At 39.8% G+C, this 17,095-nt stretch overlaps 3 protein-coding genes and 1 pseudogene across 4 annotated transcripts in view; 3 read left to right on the top strand and 1 right to left on the bottom strand.

Annotated features, from left to right (window-relative positions):
• The first annotated feature begins 1,074 nt into the window (after nucleotides 1-1,074).
• On the top strand, nucleotides 1,075-3,530 carry LOC144652540 (kelch-like protein 25). Its single transcript, XM_078512591.1, has 2 exons — nucleotides 1,075-1,982; nucleotides 2,503-3,530. The coding sequence occupies exons 1-2, from the start codon at nucleotides 1,134-1,136 to the stop codon at nucleotides 3,430-3,432; spliced, it is 1,779 nt and encodes a 592-aa protein (XP_078368717.1). The 5' UTR covers nucleotides 1,075-1,133; the 3' UTR covers nucleotides 3,433-3,530.
• Nucleotides 3,531-4,128: 598 nt separating this feature from the next.
• LOC144655327 (kelch-like protein 25) overlaps nucleotides 4,129-17,095 on the top strand; it is a 28,788-nt pseudogene continuing 15,821 nt past the window's right edge. Inside the window, exons 1-2 of the transcript XR_013571076.1 lie at nucleotides 4,129-5,010; nucleotides 5,922-6,235. The product of XR_013571076.1 is annotated as a kelch-like protein 25 (transcript). The remainder of the gene's footprint in view (nucleotides 5,011-5,921; nucleotides 6,236-17,095) is intronic.
• Nucleotides 9,031-17,095, bottom strand: part of LOC144650017 (3'-5' RNA helicase YTHDC2-like) — an 81,454-nt gene continuing 73,389 nt past the window's right edge. Inside the window, exon 45 of the mRNA XM_078509823.1 lies at nucleotides 9,031-9,041. The gene's annotated coding sequence lies outside the window, so the exon portion shown is untranslated. The remainder of the gene's footprint in view (nucleotides 9,042-17,095) is intronic.
• On the top strand, nucleotides 11,851-15,289 carry LOC144652531 (kelch-like protein 26). Its single transcript, XM_078512581.1, has 2 exons — nucleotides 11,851-12,881; nucleotides 14,096-15,289. Exons 1-2 carry the CDS (start codon nucleotides 12,054-12,056, stop codon nucleotides 15,104-15,106), a joined length of 1,839 nt encoding a protein of 612 aa, XP_078368707.1. The 5' UTR covers nucleotides 11,851-12,053; the 3' UTR covers nucleotides 15,107-15,289.

Raw genomic sequence — 17,095 nt, 5'->3', positions numbered from 1 at the left:
CTTGTAGAGAGTCTAGGAAACATGACACCAGTAATTTTAAGATAAATAAAGCTAAACCTATGCACAATGAATACACGTCTGTTTTGAGTCTGTTTAAAGTCGCTTTCTTTAACAAAACCTACAAACTGGGACATCAATAATAATTATCAGAAAATTGACTCGTTTTTTCATTACAATCGATAATTCACTGCTTCACGTAAGCAGAGAAGCTTCATTGTGTTTGGTTAGTAAGCTTGGTATATGCGTATCCTTAGGGCACTGACTAATTTTGCTTTAGCGATACAAAGTTTGGAAGTATTTCACTAATAAAACATGATAAAAAACACTTCTTAAGTGTCCGTTGATAATTTCAAAGTGTCCGTTGTCTGTCTTAGAGAGGTGTCCGTCTTATAGGGAGTTTGGTTACAGTAAAATGACTGAAAAACGGCAGGGACCATCACCAGGTGTCCGTCTTATGGAGGTGTCCGTCTTATAGAGGTGTCCATTAAGAGAGAGTTGACTGTATCACAAACAAGGGTGTGATTTCTTCATGGAAATTAACATAATTTTTCAGTAAGCAACATCTCAGATTTAACGGTTTATCAATCATTTTAAATTTGTCATTTTTGTATGAAATTTGCTTTATGCAAATATTAACCATTTATACAGGCGGCCTTTTTTGAACTCGCAAAATTAATTAATTGTTACACTTTATGACTTTCTTTTCGTGACTTTAGTATCTCCTTGCGTGACACCAAAAATTGACATCACGCGATCACCTGTAACGAGAGCTTTGTTATGTTTACACACGGACAATATTTGCATAATTTTGACATGAACAAGTATATTGACAAAATACAATCCGTGGTTCTCAGTGAGTGCGTGCAGGTTTTCACGAAGACCTGTAAACGTAACAGTCTGGTAGCGACTGGTAGTCTGGCTTTTCAATGGCGAGAACCAATCATTTCGCTGATATTCAATAAATCACATGGGAAAGACGCTTCATTCACGTGCGTTGAAAAGTGGTTTATTTTAAAAGTTGAATAAATTGAATGCTTGAGAATTTTTTTTTATTATTTTTTAAACTCACTAGAGAAAAAACACGTAGCATTTTAAAGGCACCTTTGGCGGTATTTTCTTGATTTGGAAGAGAAATGGAGAGCGAGAAAGAGTTTGATACAATGTATTCGCGAGAAATGTTTCAAAGTTTGAACAAAATGCGGGAAAACCAAGCATATACTGACGTGACTTTGAAAGTGAAAGAAAAGGCTTTTCACGCTCATAAAGTTGTACTGGCCGCTTCCAGTCGCTACTTTGATGCAATGTTTTCTGCTGGTATGAAGGAAAGCTCGCAAACCGAGGTGGAACTCAAGGGCGACGACTTGACTGAAGAGGCATTTGCACTGCTGTTAGATTTCATCTACTCTTCAATTCTTCCGCTAAATGAAGAAAATGTCCTGGATGTCTTGGAAGCGGCCGACCAGCTGCAGATTCTAAGCGTCGTCGAGAAATGCTCGTTATACATCGTAAACAGCCTCAGCCAAGACAAATTCCACCTGGAAACTCGGTTGAAAATTTACAGAGTGGCCGATCGACACAATCTGACGAAGCTCCGAGAGGAGAGCCTGCAAGCGCTTGCTCTGAAGTTTGGCAGCATCTGTGAAGAAGAGAAGTTTCTGGAGAACATCACTGCAGACGAGTTGCTGTTGCTTCTGTCACGCAACGATCTTAGCGTGCCTTCGGAAACATTTCTTTTTACGACTGTGATAGCGTGGATTAAGTACAACAAAGAGGAGAGACTACCACATGCAGCTGGACTGCTTGATAAAGTTCGGCTGGCATTGGTTGATATAATGGTCGTCCTCGCCGAACTTGAATCTGAAGAATTCAGAGAGATTCCCGAGTGTTTTTCGTTTATGTACAAGTGCTTACTACAGCATGTCCGTCCTTTCCTGTTTTCGCCATTTGCACAAGAAAAAGGATTGCCTCGTCTTTCGTCCAAGGTGAGTACCAATAGATTCCTCTAAATACCCCCACCCCACCACGCCTAGTGGCACACCTGAGTAAGCCTTAATTTTGTCAGGGTCGAGTGGGGTATCGGTGGAGAAGTAGGGGGAGGGGGTCAGGGTGTCTTTGTCTGTGTTAAGAAATCGATTTGCTTTTTAAATTTTTTTAGATATAACAGAACGGTATAGAAAAGTAATGTATGAAAGCAGAGATGGATTCAGGAGAATAAAAAACTTGAGTGAAGAAACCCAGGCCCATTATTCCCAGGCCATCTCTTTTTTGGGAAACGAGGTTGACCCCAGGCCCTCTAGGAATTTGTCTCAAAAGCTTAACTTTTTAATGGAGTGCTTGGTACTTAACTGGAAATTCCAGCAATGCAAAAAGGGGAAGAAAAACCAAAAAGTATTCTGTAGAAGCAGTATCAATATTTTCTGAAGGTACCTAAAGATTTTTTTTTCCATAAACAGTCTTTTATTTGTACAAACAATTAAATATATCTTTTCTGTGTATTTTCAGGCCTTAGTTTCACTATCATTGACGTCCGGAGTCAAGTACTTCGACAGTGAGTCCAAGACCTGGCAGATTTTTCCTGGCCTTAAATTACCGAGCCTCCAGATCAAGCCTGCAGTGTTCTACACTGGAAATCACCTGTTCGTTTTTGATGAGAAAGATGTCCATCAGTATCAGATTGATACAAACACTTGGAAGACCCTGCCACCCATGAAGAATACTCGCAAGGATTTCCAGGCATGCATGTTTGAAGATTTCTTGTATGTGATTGGTGGCAGTGACGTTAATCACACTGCTGCATCAGAGAGGTTTAGCTTCTCCAAGAAAATGTGGCAGCTTATCGCCTTCCAAGAAGAGCAAGGCTTATATGGCTGTGCTCTGGCAGTGCACAATGGTTGCATTTATTCTATTGGTGGATCTTGGGCGGAAGGAGGTGCTGACCGTGGAGTGTTCAGATTTGATCCTGCCAAAAATGAGTGGAGTAAATTGGCAGGGACAGCCTACAGCCATAGCCATGCTAGTGCCTTTGTAGTGGGTCAAAAATTATATGTCGCAGGGGGTGAAACAGTCCCACCCAGCAAACGCCAAAGGGGACTTGTGCCATCCAGGCATGTTGAAGTTTATGACGAAGAGAATAACAAATGGTGCTCCGTTCCACAGCCCCACATACCGCCCAATAATTATGGCGCAGTGGAGATCGAAGGTCGCATTTACTTTATACTTGGAAACTTTGCCTACGACAGCGGAATCAGAATCGGTGATCATGAGGTTTATCATGTTGATATTGAGGATTGGGAGCCAATTTCTCAACACGATGCAGATGCAGTGTTTGTTTACATGCCAGTGAACAGGGATGAAGTGTATGAGGAAATGACGCAAGTGTCAAGTGAAGTTAAACCATCAAATGAACTGTTACTGGAGAGTGACAAACTGTAGACTAAAATAAAAGATTTCTGTGTTCCAAAAATGTTATGAGAACATCACAGCTTTCTGCATTTACAGCATTCAGTGTGTTTTAAGTATAGCAGCTGCATTAAGAAAACATTTAAAGAACAATTGTTCCATAATATTGATAAGTTTGTATAATGAACTATAAATGTTTTGTTAAATAGAAAAAACCTTTGGAACTAAATTAATATATGTAAATAGTATTTAAATAAAAGTTAAAATATTTAGTTGTTATTAGAATAGTATTAAAAATTATAATATTTAAGTGTAGCGAATGAAACATTTTTAAAACAAGAAGACCATTTAATGGACAAGAGTATTTTTTGTGTGTATATTTCTAAAACTATGAAACAGAAAATACATTTTCGATAATCCAAACTATCTTGGCGGGAAGCGCTTCTGGGCTGCTTGTTGGGGGAGGGGGAGGGTGGGGGGCGAGTGATAATGAAAGTCACAGGTGAAGGATTTCACAAAGAATGTCTAGTATTTTTGCAATACAGTGTAGTACGTTTTGACTCGACTGATGTTGAAAATCGAAAATCTGGCGACTTTCCCGGGGAATAGAATTCCTTAACAAAACAAATAGTTTTCGTGACCTTCAGTCGTTTATTCGCGTGACGGCGGCGCCACTGATCATAGGTCACGCGATCACGCGAGCATCAAAAAATTCCAGGATCGTCTCAATTTAATACTTCGCTCTAAGAGTGGAACTGAAACTATTGCCTCAAACAATGCAAAATGGTCGCCCATTCCGTTGATCTATTGTCCAAATGTGCTCAGTTTCGAAACGAAAGTGAATTCATCGACGTCCGTTTAAAAGCGGGCGAAGAAGTCTTTCCGGCTCATCGCATTGTACTTGCTGCGAATAGCGATTATTTCCACGCCATGTTTACAGATGGAATGAAGGAGTCGAGCCAGGAAGTGATCGAACTGAAAGATGAAAGCGTTTCACCAGATGCTTTAAAGATTGTCATGGACTCCATCTACACTGGAGATCTTCATGTCAACGAGGAAAACGTGTTTGAAGTTCTTGCCGCCGCTGATCACCTTCAAGTCACAAGTGTTGTTCAACAAAGCTGTGATTTCTTGAAGAGGGAATTTGTCCAGCTTCGACTTGACCTACACAACTACTGTCTGCTTTCTACAATTGCCGACAGACACGGACTAAAAGATCTGCAAGAGGCAGCGGAGCACAAGATGGCTTCCATGTACAAGGATGTTTGTGAAAGCGAAGAATTTCTAACTCATATTGGCGCAGATCAATTATTTAGCCTCCTCAGTCGAGATGACCTCAGTGCACCTTCGGAGACGTTCGTCTTCAAATCAGTGATGCAGTGGATTAAACACAAGAAGGAAGAGAGGATGGCAGTTGCGGCCAAAGTTCTCGGAGCTGTTCGTCTGGGGCTGGTGGACATCAGGGTTGTGATTGAAGAATTGGATACAGAGGAGATGCAGCGAGTTCCTGAGATTCACATGCTGGTGTATGAAGTGTCCATCTATAAACACATGCCTTCTCACAACTCTAAATTTGCTGTAGAAAAAACAAAACCACGATCAATGAACCCGGTAAGAGAAAGTACACTTCACTATGACACCCCGGGGGGGTAGGGTACTCCCATAAATTTCGGATAGGGGTGTGCCGCCAAGGTTCTCAAAACCTGACCCTATTTAAGGATAAAGAAAGCGAAAATTAATACCCTTTTTAAGGCCCAAAACCGAAAAATGACACCCTATTCAAGGGGAGGAGAAGCGTTCCGTGACGACCCAAATAACGGCTAACCGCGCACGGCAAGACACAAATCTTTATAAAATCGCTTTTCTAGTACCTGAACAGAAAATTCAGTTTTAAGATATCTTTTTTTCGTTTAGCTGGGCGTTTATTTTAGCTAATAGAATTAAGGTACCCTATCTAAGGATCACACCGGGAACACATTGCCAAAAGGAGCAAAAATGATACTCTATTTAAGGACCGAGAACCTCAAAAACCATACCCTATCGGGCGGCACATACCTATATAGGCCACATATGGGAGTACCCCCCGGGTATGACACTTGAAAGTTTTGAGTCCGCAAGCGGAAGAGGGACTCACTGGGAGCCGGGATAGGAGAAAACACCCCGAGTAGTAAGTCGAACAAAAACCGGGATGGGTAACTTTTTAAAGGCCTTTCGTCTGAAAAGGAAATAGGACTTCACTGTTTTCGCAGATTTCAATTGCAGAATTAATTGCAGATTTCAACGGGGGGACTGAAATAAACGGCATTGGGTGCTTTTTACTACCTCCGTGTAAATACTTCTGGAGATGCAGGGTTAAAAGTACTTTCTGCCTCCCCCCCCCCCCACCCCTTTCCTTCCACCCCTTCCAAAGGCTCACGAACCCACGCAGTATAAGGTTAAACTGTGTGTAAAAGCCTCAATCAACACGACATCAGCATAGTACTGGCAAAGATTTAATACAAGATTTATTTATCTTGTTTCAGGTTCTTGTTGCCATTTTCCTTCAGACGAAGATGCAGTACTTTGTTGTTGAAACCAAAGCATGGAAACCTCTGCCATCCATTACACAAGCAAGTGAACAAAATCATTTATGCTTCTGTGCAGAATATGTTGCAAATTACTTGTATGTATCTGCACAGAAGCAATACGGTAGTCGCTTTGTTATTGATCGTTACGACACAGTTAATAATACATGGGGGACACTGCCACCTTTTCTGGGGTTCAACCATCAGATTGACTGCCTTTGTTCTGTTGACGGCCATATGTTTGCAATCAGTGAATCCAATCCGCCTCAAAGGTACAGTTTGGTAAATAAAAATTGGCAAAGTGGAGCTAATTTGAGTTTTTTGAAGAAATGTGATCGTAAAGATAAGTTCTGTACTGTAGAAGCAGTGGTTTTGAAATCCAAAGTATTTGTAATTCATGGATATAAAAGGAATCAGGGTGATTCCATGTCCCCTAATTGGGTAGATAAACCAGCTTTAGTGCACTGTTTTGATCCAGCTAAGAATGAATGGGAACAAAAAGCTTCAACCTGCGAGCCCCACTTTGGATCGAGTCTTTTTGTTGTCAATAACAGACTTTACGTGGCAGGGGGGAGAATTTCTTGTTACGACAGTGTTATCTTGTGCGGTAACTTTGCACCTGTAGAAGTTTACAATGAGGAAAACAACACTTGGTCTGTTGTTGAACAAAAACATATTCCACCAAACAAGCTTGGTGCAGTGGAAATAGAAGGGAGGGTGTATTTCATCATCAATAAATTTCCAATTGACATTGGGATTAGAATTCCACCAGGGGAGGTATATGACGTTTCTTTAAACGAATGGGAAAATTTAGTAAAAGTTAATACCAAAGCAGTCTTGTGTTATCTGCCTGTAAAGAGAGAAAGTTTGAAAACAGAACAAGGTGAAAGTCAATTACTTACTAACAATTAAAGTTCTTTGCCTGTGATAGCTAAAATGTGATAGTTTTTCAGAAAAATTTCCCATTAAAGTAATCAGAAAAAAATAAAAAGTAGCTAGATAGTGTGATGTGACGCCGTCATTGATGCCGAAAGAATATCGTAAGATTTTTATCCTTAATGGATCATAACAGCTTATTTGTATTTCTGCAGACCTATTTTGTTCTGTTGCATTGTATAGGTATCCGATTGAGAGTACGTTATAGTTAGTTTTATATTCAACTTTCTGTTTAGTTTCACAAAGGTTAGCACTCAAATATTGAGGGTTTTCAAAAAGAAATGTATTGCTTGGATGATTGAGTTTTCCTCACGAGTAATAAAGTAATATTTTTGTTACGTTTATCTTGTTTGCGTCAGCTTCATTAGTGAGCATAAGAATGAACGATTGCTCATAACTAACCTCTGAGAACCTCTTTCCTTGCTTGCTATTTCCACTTAGTAACGCTCCTTTTAAGGAAGTACAGAATGATCAACTAGATGTTATTGCCCGGATTTGCGTAAAAAAGAACCAAGGTTACAGAATATATATCGATTAGTTTAGCGTGATACTTTAATACGTAAATCCTCTATTCGGCACCCCTCTCCTCTCTTTAACTTTACAACCAAAAAACAAATCACAAACATTTGGTATCAATGCAGGGACGGCGGAGCAATTTTCCAAGTGGGGGGGGGGGGCTGACTAGTGACTTGAAGTGGGGGGGGGCTTAATAGACCCTTCTCTTAATAAGTCTTTATTTTTTCTGAAATTCTGGGGTCTAAAGCCCCCCCCCCCGGCTCCGCCGTCCCTGCAATGTGAGCACGAAATCACAATTAGTACTTGCAAGCTTCGGGAGAAGTATTACCAGAACTCGCACTCAATTCAACAAGAATCGTTATTTTAAAAACACGGTTATAATCTGATTATAAACTGAACACAGACTATCGTTCGGCTAAATAAAATAGGCCCCCCTCCCCCCCCCCAAAAAAAAAAAAAAAAACTACATTCAATAAATAAGTCCCCCCCACCAGAAATCAGATGGATCACTGTGTAAAACGGATCGTGAAAACTGTTTCTTTTTACTGGACGCTAGGATAATTTCTCGCTCTAATTCATCAACCAACGTGCTTCAAGGATTGTCCGTACTCCGTAGTATCAAATAACCCAGAGATTTATCTTCGACAAAAACCTGTAAGTTAAAAGCTACAGAAACGTAAGCCAAGTTGCCAATATTCTAACTAGATCTTTCAGAAGCTATTGCTGGCATTTTGTGTGTTTAACTTCAAGATAGCGTGGCGTAATTGTGGAAAAAGAGCTGCTTTCAATCAGATTCGAGAAATCAGAGGAAAATTACAGGCGGATATTTTTCCGACTCTTCACGTATGAATATTTATTATTTACCAGCGCCAGCGTCAGTCCTCCATGAACACACGTCCAATCTGAAATTACACATTTTGAGAATACTACCGTTAAATGCGCCTTAAGCAATTGCTACATATTAAACATGTGATTTAAGACTTCGATTATGCCGCGATTCTATGCCCCGCGTGATTTACTTAGGCCGCATTGGATCAAGGGCGTGATGCTTCCCAAGATCTAGAGGACTACAGTCAACTCCCTCTATAACGGACACCTTCGGGACCATCATTTGGTGTCCGTTATAAAGAAAGTCTGTAGTAGCGAAAGTTATTTTCAGTAATTCTTATTTGCCGGGACTTCAACTCCTGTCCGTATTAACGGGGTGTCCGAAATAGCGAGGTGTCTGCAAGGCGAGAGTTGACTGTAGGGACAAATGAGATCGATGCCGGGCAGAGGACCACACAACGAAGAATTTTAAAAACTGCTTGACTTGTCTGTTTTCCGGATTCCTTGTTTAAGAAATAGACGTATCAGTCATCACTTAAAGTGTAAATTAAACTGAATTGATTGCAAAGCTGACACTACGGCAAAAGGGCAAAGTAGTACTTATTGGCCGACGTTTCAACTAGCAGAGCTAGTCTTCTTCAGGACCAGGACTTTAATGAAGGATTAAACATTATTAAAAGGAATGAAGTCATAATAGTCTAGAAGACTAGCTGTGCTAGTTGAATATTGGCCAATAAATATTACTTTGCCCTTTTGCGTAGTGCCAGCCTTGAAATCAATTTAATCAGTTTAAAGGGACTGTGTCACCTGACGGATTTTACCAGATTTTTGAACAGCCAAAATTTATATTTGTGTCGCATGAAACCTAGAAATAATAGTCCATTTTTATTAAAAATTGCTATATTAAAGCACTGAAACTGTTAACTAGCATTATTGGCTGCGGATGGCGCGGATGGAAACGGATTGCAATTTGAAAACGTTAGGCAAACGTTTTCAAATTGTTTCCGCGCGTCTTCCAAAAATCGATATTTGTAGCTTTAGCTTGATTTCTAACCGCAAACTAAGATCATATCTTCCTTTAGATGTTCAAAGATATTGTTTTTTATGGGTTTAGTTGCCTTCCACTAATTTCAGAACAGTTTAGACCAAAAATCTGCGAAATCTCCGTGACATAGTCCCTTTAAATGGAAATTCTCCTCAAGTTGGGGAGTGTTGCCTATAAGGTTGGCCGAAAAGTGTCTTCGAAACAGATTCAACAAGACAAGGTAAGTGAAGAAAACAACTCACGAATACCGTGTGCACAAAATAAAAAAGTAAATTGATTGGTTAAAAATAAAAGTTTTCACAATTTGCATAAAGTAGATGAGTCCGTGCCAAGTGCTAATACTTTGACTAATTGTTGATGTAAGGTAATAATACAAGAAGTATTTAGTTACCAGATAAATAAGTTCTTCATCATGATTTCGGGCAATTAGCAGTTGCCATAATATGCGAAGAAAATTTTTTCAAACAAAATGTGATTTTTGAAGTGAATCGTGCATTCCTTTATTGTGCGCGCATAAGCGAAACGAAACGTTCTACTGCTAATGGCGACTGAAAGCGAAACGTCTCGCTTCCTCGTCCACATCATATACATAACTTATTCAGGGGAAAGAAACGAAACGTCTCGGCTTCCAACAGCCAATGGGCGGTGTGAAGCGAAACGTTTCGTTTCCAACGGTCAATGGGCGGTAAGAAGCGAAACGGTTCGCTTCTAACAGCCAAAAGGCGGTAAGAAGTGAAACATCTCGCTTCCAACAGCCAATGGGCGGTGTGAAGCGAAACGTTTCGCTTCCAACGGTCAAAGGGCGGTGTGAAGCGAAACGTCTCGCTTCCAACAGCCAATGGGCGGTAAGAAGCGAAACGTTTCGCTTCCAACAGCCAATGGGCGGTAAGAAGCGAAACGTTTCGCTTCCAACAGCCAATGGGCGGTAAGAAGCGAAACGTTTCGCTTCCAATTCAACGGTCAATGGGCGGTGTGAGGCGAAACGTTTCGCTTCCAACAGCCAATGGGCGGTGTGAAGCGAAACGACTCCCTTCCACACCCACAATATATACACTATTAGTCAGGTGGAAGATGCGAAACGTTTCGCTTGTAATATAGCCAATGGGCGGTAAAAAGTGTGAAGGACTCGCATCTACGCCAGCAATATATACACTATTAGATGGGTGAAAGATGTGAAACGTTTCGCTTTCAATTAACAGCCAATAATGGGCAAAAAGAAGCGAAACATCTCGCTTCCACGCTTATAAAATGCACCAATGAGGGTCACCGAATTTTGCAGTAGATGCCTTGTACTGCCATAACATATAATAGGGGCTCCTGGTTTCTATAACCTAATTCACTACAGCATCTATTAAAGCTGCACCAAGAAAAAGTGGAAGATGAAGAAGAAATCCTAAAGACGCACCAAAACTGACCCTCTAAGCACTTTTTGCCTGATGTCAAGGAAATGACGGTCGAAGATACACTACATAGGTAAAATGCGTCGCCAAAGAATACCACTACCCTGGTTTTAGGACCGAGCCTGGCAAACGTTTGTACGTTAAGAACTGCAACAGTTGGCTCAGCCGTCAAAAATCAATCCACATTTTCTGTATAATAATATGCAACTGTCCAGAGGGCCGGACAACAAGCCCTCAAACAGTGGATCGTCGATGGTACATTTACCAAAGAGTCAACAAGGGTCGTTGTGAAGGAGTTAAGAGCTGTAGTGTAGTGCGCCCGACTGCACGTATAACGTCACGTTGGTCTACATTCGCCCTAAAGATTGTAAAAAAAACTCGCTGTCATGGAAAACCAGCCTCAAGCAAGATACCGTGCCAATAAATATCCTAACAGGAACCGTATTTCTTTTCAGTAACTACGAATTGCAAGACAAGAACAACTTTAACGACAGAGTAGATGCCTACTTGTGCCCTTACAAAGTAGAACACTACTTGACAGACAACCCTAATGCACTCTTCTTTTTGAGTAGGCTAATTAATAATGACCAAGATTCTGTCAAGTGCAGATTTCATTGTCGAAGATTGTTGTTTGAGATGGTTTGATGCTAAAGTTGAATCACACCATAAAGGTCTGGAATATCTTTTACGTTTTTTGGTTAACGCAGACGAATACATTTACGGCAAAAGACATCTTTCAGCAGACTAATAATGTTTAAATTGTAAGCCAGATAATGTAAGCGAGATATGTTGCTCCTTATCGCCCATTGGCTGTAGGAAGCGGAACATTTCGCATATTTTCTTCGACTAATAGTGTATCGTGGGCGTGGAAGCGAGAAGCTTCGTTTCTTTTTGCCCATTGGCTGTTGGAAGTGGAACGTCTCGCTTCTTACCACCCATTGGCCGTTCGAAGCGAAACGTTTTGCGTCTTTCTCCTGCATATGTAATATTTATATTGTGGTCGTGGGAGCGAGACGTTTCGCTTCCAGTCCCCATTAGCATTGGAAGCGAACGTTTCGCGTCCGTGCGCACAATAATGGAACGGGCGACTCGCTTCAAAAATCACATTATGTTCGAAGGACTTTTTTTCTCATATTATGCTAAATACCGCTTCCCCTTCATGTCTGAATAAACGCTTTACAAGGAGTTTAACGTTCCACAGCACAGTGAACCGAGTGCAGTTTATATCCCTTCCTTCAAGAACTGCCTAACTCAGTGCAAACCAGTGTTTTATATTAGCTTAAATATATTCACGCGACGATCGTTTAGATTTGCATTTCAAACACTAACAGGGCGAGTCACAAGTTTAAAGCAAAACATCGCAAAATGGTTGCCCATTCTGAAATTCTGTTGTCCAGATGTGCTCAATTTCGAGACGAAGGTGAATTCATCGACGTTCGTTTACAAGTGGGAGAAGACGTCTTTCCAGCCCATCGCATTGTACTTGCTGCGAACAGCGATTATTTCCACGCCATGTTTACCGATGGAATGAAGGAGTCGAACCAGGAAGTGATCGAACTGAAAGACGAAAGCATTTCACCACATGTTCTAAAGATTGTCATGGACTCCATCTACACTGGAGATCTTCATGTCAACGAGGAAAACGTGTTTGAAGTTCTTGCCGCTGCTGATCATCTTCAAGTAACAAGCGTTGTTCAACTGTGTTGTGATTTCTTGCTGATCGAGTTTGTTCAGCTTCGGTTTGATGTGCCAACGTACTGCCGGGTGTGGACAATCGCTGAGAGACATGGCCTGAAAGATCTACAAGAGGCAGCAGAACACAAAATGGCACCAATGTACAAGGAAATTTGTGAAAGCCACGAATTTCTGACCCAATTTAGTGCAGACCAATTATTCAGCCTCCTCAGTCGAGATGACCTCAGTGCACCTTCGGAGACGTTCGTCTTCAAATCAGTGATGCAGTGGATTAAATACAAGAAGGAAGAGAGGATGTCAGTTGCAGCCAAAGTTATCGGAGCTGTTCGTCTGGGGCTGGTGGACATCAAAGTTGTGATCGAGGAACTGAATACAGAAGACATGCAGCAAGATCTAGAGATTCGCATGCATCTGCAGGAATCACTGTTGCATAACAATATGCCTTCTCACAACTCTAAGTTTGCTGTGGAGAAAACCAAACCACGATCAATGAGCCCGGTAAGTGTCTTTGCCACGTCACTTGGCCCAATGTTGATGAGGGGTGAAAGTGGTGGGTGGGGGAACCCGCTTTTTTGCGGGCAAACTGTAAAATAGGGGATATTTTTTCTGTTTAATTTTATTTTGTTGGTATTTTTTCTTGGTAGCTACTGAATTGTCGGATTTAGTCGTTCGTTGATGGGATAAAAAGTCGGTTTTGGTCTGATATGGAGGTTGGTCTGAAATCTGGGCTTGTGAACAAGAATTGTATACATCATATAACTCCTTAACGCTTCGTGAGAGCAAAAAAGTAAGGGGAAACTGGAGAAAGCATGAACTTAAAAAGTTGATGTACTGCATTGATGTCAAGAAACAATAAAATGTGTGATTCATGATAAAGAGACGCCTTTAAGTAGACAGTGATTCAATATGTTCCAAGCATGCAGTGTTCTTGAGGACCACAAAAAGCCACCATCATTGCTTATAAGCAAATGCTTATTACGTGTAAAATTCTGAGCAGTAGGTATGCACAATGCAATAGCAAGGAATCCCAAGGAAAAAAATAGCCTGTGGGTGCTTGAGCTGTCTGCATTCAATTGTATTTTGCACCAATAATTCGAAAATTTAAGGTGGCTCTGAAATGGCTCAGGAGAAATTTTTTTAACTTTGCAAAAAGTTGTATCTCAACATGCTGATCATTATTCAGTGTTAAAATATGGGGGTCACCAGACTCGTTTATAAGTTATAAGCGCTTAAAAGGAAAATTAAGGGTATTTTAAAAAGATTATACTGTTGCTATGGTTTCCAGTGACGTCAAGAAAATAATTACAACTTGTTTATCAATGATTGGGCATTTGTTTGATACCATTCTTGTAAATAAATGCATGATTGTAGCACTGACCCATCAAAGTATGAGAGCTAAAAAGTGCTAGAAATTGTAGTGAGCCTCCTTAAAAGGGAGCACTTGTAGCAGTGAGCTCATCAATGTTTGCTGTTTTACTGCTAACCATTAGAATGGCTCAAGTGATTTTGGCAAAAAAACTGCATTATTTAGAAATATTTTTAGAACCTGAGGCGGTTACAATTAGTATTGAATTAATATAGATTCGTGGGTAAGTTTAATGGGATTTGACTTTTGACCCAAAACGCAGTTCGCAGTCGACCTCTTTTACAGAGGTATTCAAAAACTCTTGACAATCATCAGCAGCATGCTCATTTGTGTTAATTTATTTCAGGTTCTTGTGGCCATTAACGTGCTTATGACAAAGACTAAGAAGCCAGTCGAGAGTCCTAACGCAGGTCCAGATGAGAATTTCCAAGTGAAGTACAAGACTATAGTTCAGTATTTTGATGCTGAAGCCAAAGTATGGAAACCTCTGCCACATGTGGCCCAGCTAGATAAAGAAACACGATTATGCTTTTGTGCAGAATATTCTGGTAATTACTTGTATGTAGCTGCAAAGAAAGGGTCTGACCAATATGTTATTTACCGTTATCACATAGCTAATAACTCATGGGAGACACTGCCACCTTTTCTGGAGTCCAACCATAAGATCAACTGCCTATATACTGTTGATGATTATATTTATGCAATTAGTGAATCTGATCCGCCTCAGAGGTACAGTTTAGCTAACAACAATTGGCAAAGTGGGGCTAAACCGAGTTTCAAAAGTGATTGGCAAAATAGGTTTTTTGCTGTAGCAGCAGTTGGTTTCCAATCTAAAATTTATGTAATTCATGGAAAAACTCAAAAAGAATTGCAGGGGAAACAAAGAACTGAGTATGTCAAACCAGCTGTTTTGCATTGTTTTGACCCAGCAAAGAATGAATGGGAAGAAAAAGCTTCAACCTGCCGGCCTCACTTTGGATCGAGTCTTTTTGTAGTCAATAACAGACCCTATGTGGCAGGGGGAAAAATTTCTTGTTATAGCAACGTTGATGAACCAAATGGTGACCCTGCGCCTGTAGAAGTTTATAATGAGGAAAACAACACTTGGTCTGTTGTTGAACAAAAACATATTCCCCGAAACGACCTTGGTGCAGTGGAAATAGAAGGGAGGGTGTATTTCATTATCAACAAATTTCCCATTGACAGTGGGATTAGAATTCCACCAGGGGAGGTGTATCACATTCATTTAAATGAATGGGAAAATTTAGCGGAAGTAAGTGATAAAGCAGTCTTGTGTTATCTGCCTGTAAAAAGAGAAAAACTTGAAAACGGGCCGGGCAAGCTGAAAAGCAACTGACTAAGTATTAAAGCTCTTTGCATATATAATACGCTATAGCATAGAGTGTGAAAGTGTGCTAGGTTTGTCACTGGGCTCCTGGTTTCCTGTAACAGTTTCAGTCACTCTTATAAATAAAAAAGGAGTGTACTAGATGACAATGTGATGTCATCGCTGTACTCTAAAAGAGTTTTAAACTTTTTGCATTTTAATAGAGTATGTAAATCATAGTTATTGGTAGGCTTATAGCTCGCTGTATTTTGAGGAAACTAAGTAAGCTAATTTTACATAAAAAACGTAAAATTTTTAAGGGTATTACAGGTTTTGTATACTCCCGCGTTGCATATATAATGTATGTTAAAGCGTTAGTTTCGTATCTTTCGTTTGATTTCTTTGAAAATAACTTTTTTAAAGGTTGACACTGATAATTCTCAGTTTACACAGAAGAACGTTTTTTATAATAGGCTGGGTTGTTCAAAGCACGATAAAGCTAATCCAGGATTAGCATTAGCATTAGCACGTCGGTTATTCTCTAATTCCACAAAACATAAGCAGTAATTAAAAACGCTTTTATAAAAGAGGAATTTAACCTTCGATTAATTTTTAATCATGGATTAGTGTTAATCGGCTTTCGAACAACCATCTGCTGCGTATTAGCTATACTTTATTAAGATTAGAGGACTTATCAGGATATATCTATTCTAAAAGTGCTTTGAAGAGAAATGCTCTTTAAATTGATTGTAAAGTGCGCTACAGTTGCGCAATTGTAAAAACGAAACACGTGTGATAATATATTCAACTTGATTTTATCTGTAATAACCTTTTGTAAACGTAAGCATTAGAAGATTGAGTCAATACAAACTGACCACATTAAAAGAAGTACATCACCTGAAAAATTTTATTGACTGTGTTAGTAATAAATTCATCTTTTGATCACGTAATACTGTAAAAAACTGCGTTTTGCCATTGTTGGTTTTGAAACGTGACGTTTACTCCACATCTTATCACAGGAACTTACTTTAATTTAAATGTTATCGAATTATCCTTTCTATCATACCGCGTGTTACTTATTTTATTTACTGTGGTAGACCAGCCCTAGGCTGCTATGTCCGATGTAGGAAAATCGTCATAACCGCAGGTTTTGCGCACGTGTTTCTCGGTTAGATAAATCCGTAAGAATTTCTAAGTTAGATCAGTTCTAGTGTAGACTTCACTGTGTCAACATCTACTCGGCATTGGGCCATAGATTTCTCTCTACACTCGTGGTTACCTACTCTATCAAGTCTAATTCAGTGCGTGTGCAAACCAAAGTAAGTAATCTATTCCTTATTTTTAGGCTTATCCTTAGTTTTCCTTGTTATTTGTTTTTGCGTTAAGTTTCGTTTTTCTCGACTATCAGGATAGCTTCTATACCGTTTATATCGAGTTAGTTAGTTGGCATATTATACTCGAACCATTAAGAAACTATCTCGCTAGGCTAAGTTTTATCTTATTATAAGGTTAATTGTCATAAACTCCTATCCAAAATTAGCCGTCATATGAGACTTGATCGTTTGTTAGCTTTCTATAAGATTAGTATATGCGCAGATTATGTTACGTTTCTTCATTCGGACGTTATTGTGAATGTTAGCTATAATGATATATCTCGCGAATTGTTTAGCTTGTATGCTTAGATTTATTAGTCACGTTAGTTCTATTTCGCTATTATATTTCAGTTCGAACCGACATACGGTTTACGGCAATCATTTCAACAACTCTAGCTAGGGCTTTCCACAAGTTGCCCGAGATTTCCCAAAAAGTTGCCCGTTATTTCTCAAAAAGTTGCCCAAAAGTTGCTCCAAAAATCCAAAAAAGTTGCTTCTGATAATAAAAGTTGCTCGAAAGTTGCTCTAAAAAATCCAAAGCGCTGCTTCTAATCAAGAGAATTTCTCTAAATATATGCTAATTTCCCTTTGAGGGTAAGATTTCTAAGCAGTTTTATGCAATTTTAGAACAAAAGAAGTATCCAAA

The sequence above is a fragment of the Oculina patagonica genome, chromosome 1 (assembly GCF_052425735.1).
Source record: "Oculina patagonica isolate OP01 chromosome 1, crgOcupat, whole genome shotgun sequence".
In the NCBI taxonomy this organism is placed as follows: Eukaryota; Metazoa; Cnidaria; class Anthozoa; order Scleractinia; family Oculinidae; genus Oculina; species Oculina patagonica.
The sequence above is the reverse complement of the archived record's forward strand: the minus strand, read 5'-3'. Positions and strand labels throughout refer to the sequence as shown.

Excerpts from the sequence above, each read along its gene's own strand:
- LOC144652540 (XM_078512591.1), top strand. The coding sequence starts at position 1,134 with ATGGAGAGCGAGAAAGAGTTTGATACAATGTATTCGCGAGAAATGTTT. Across the intron at positions 1,983-2,502 it reads TGCCTCGTCTTTCGTCCAAG|GCCTTAGTTTCACTATCATT; the intron begins GTGAGTACCAAT and ends GTGTATTTTCAG.
- LOC144652531 (XM_078512581.1), top strand. The coding sequence starts at position 12,054 with ATGGTTGCCCATTCTGAAATTCTGTTGTCCAGATGTGCTCAATTTCGA. Across the intron at positions 12,882-14,095 it reads AACCACGATCAATGAGCCCG|GTTCTTGTGGCCATTAACGT; the intron begins GTAAGTGTCTTT and ends AATTTATTTCAG.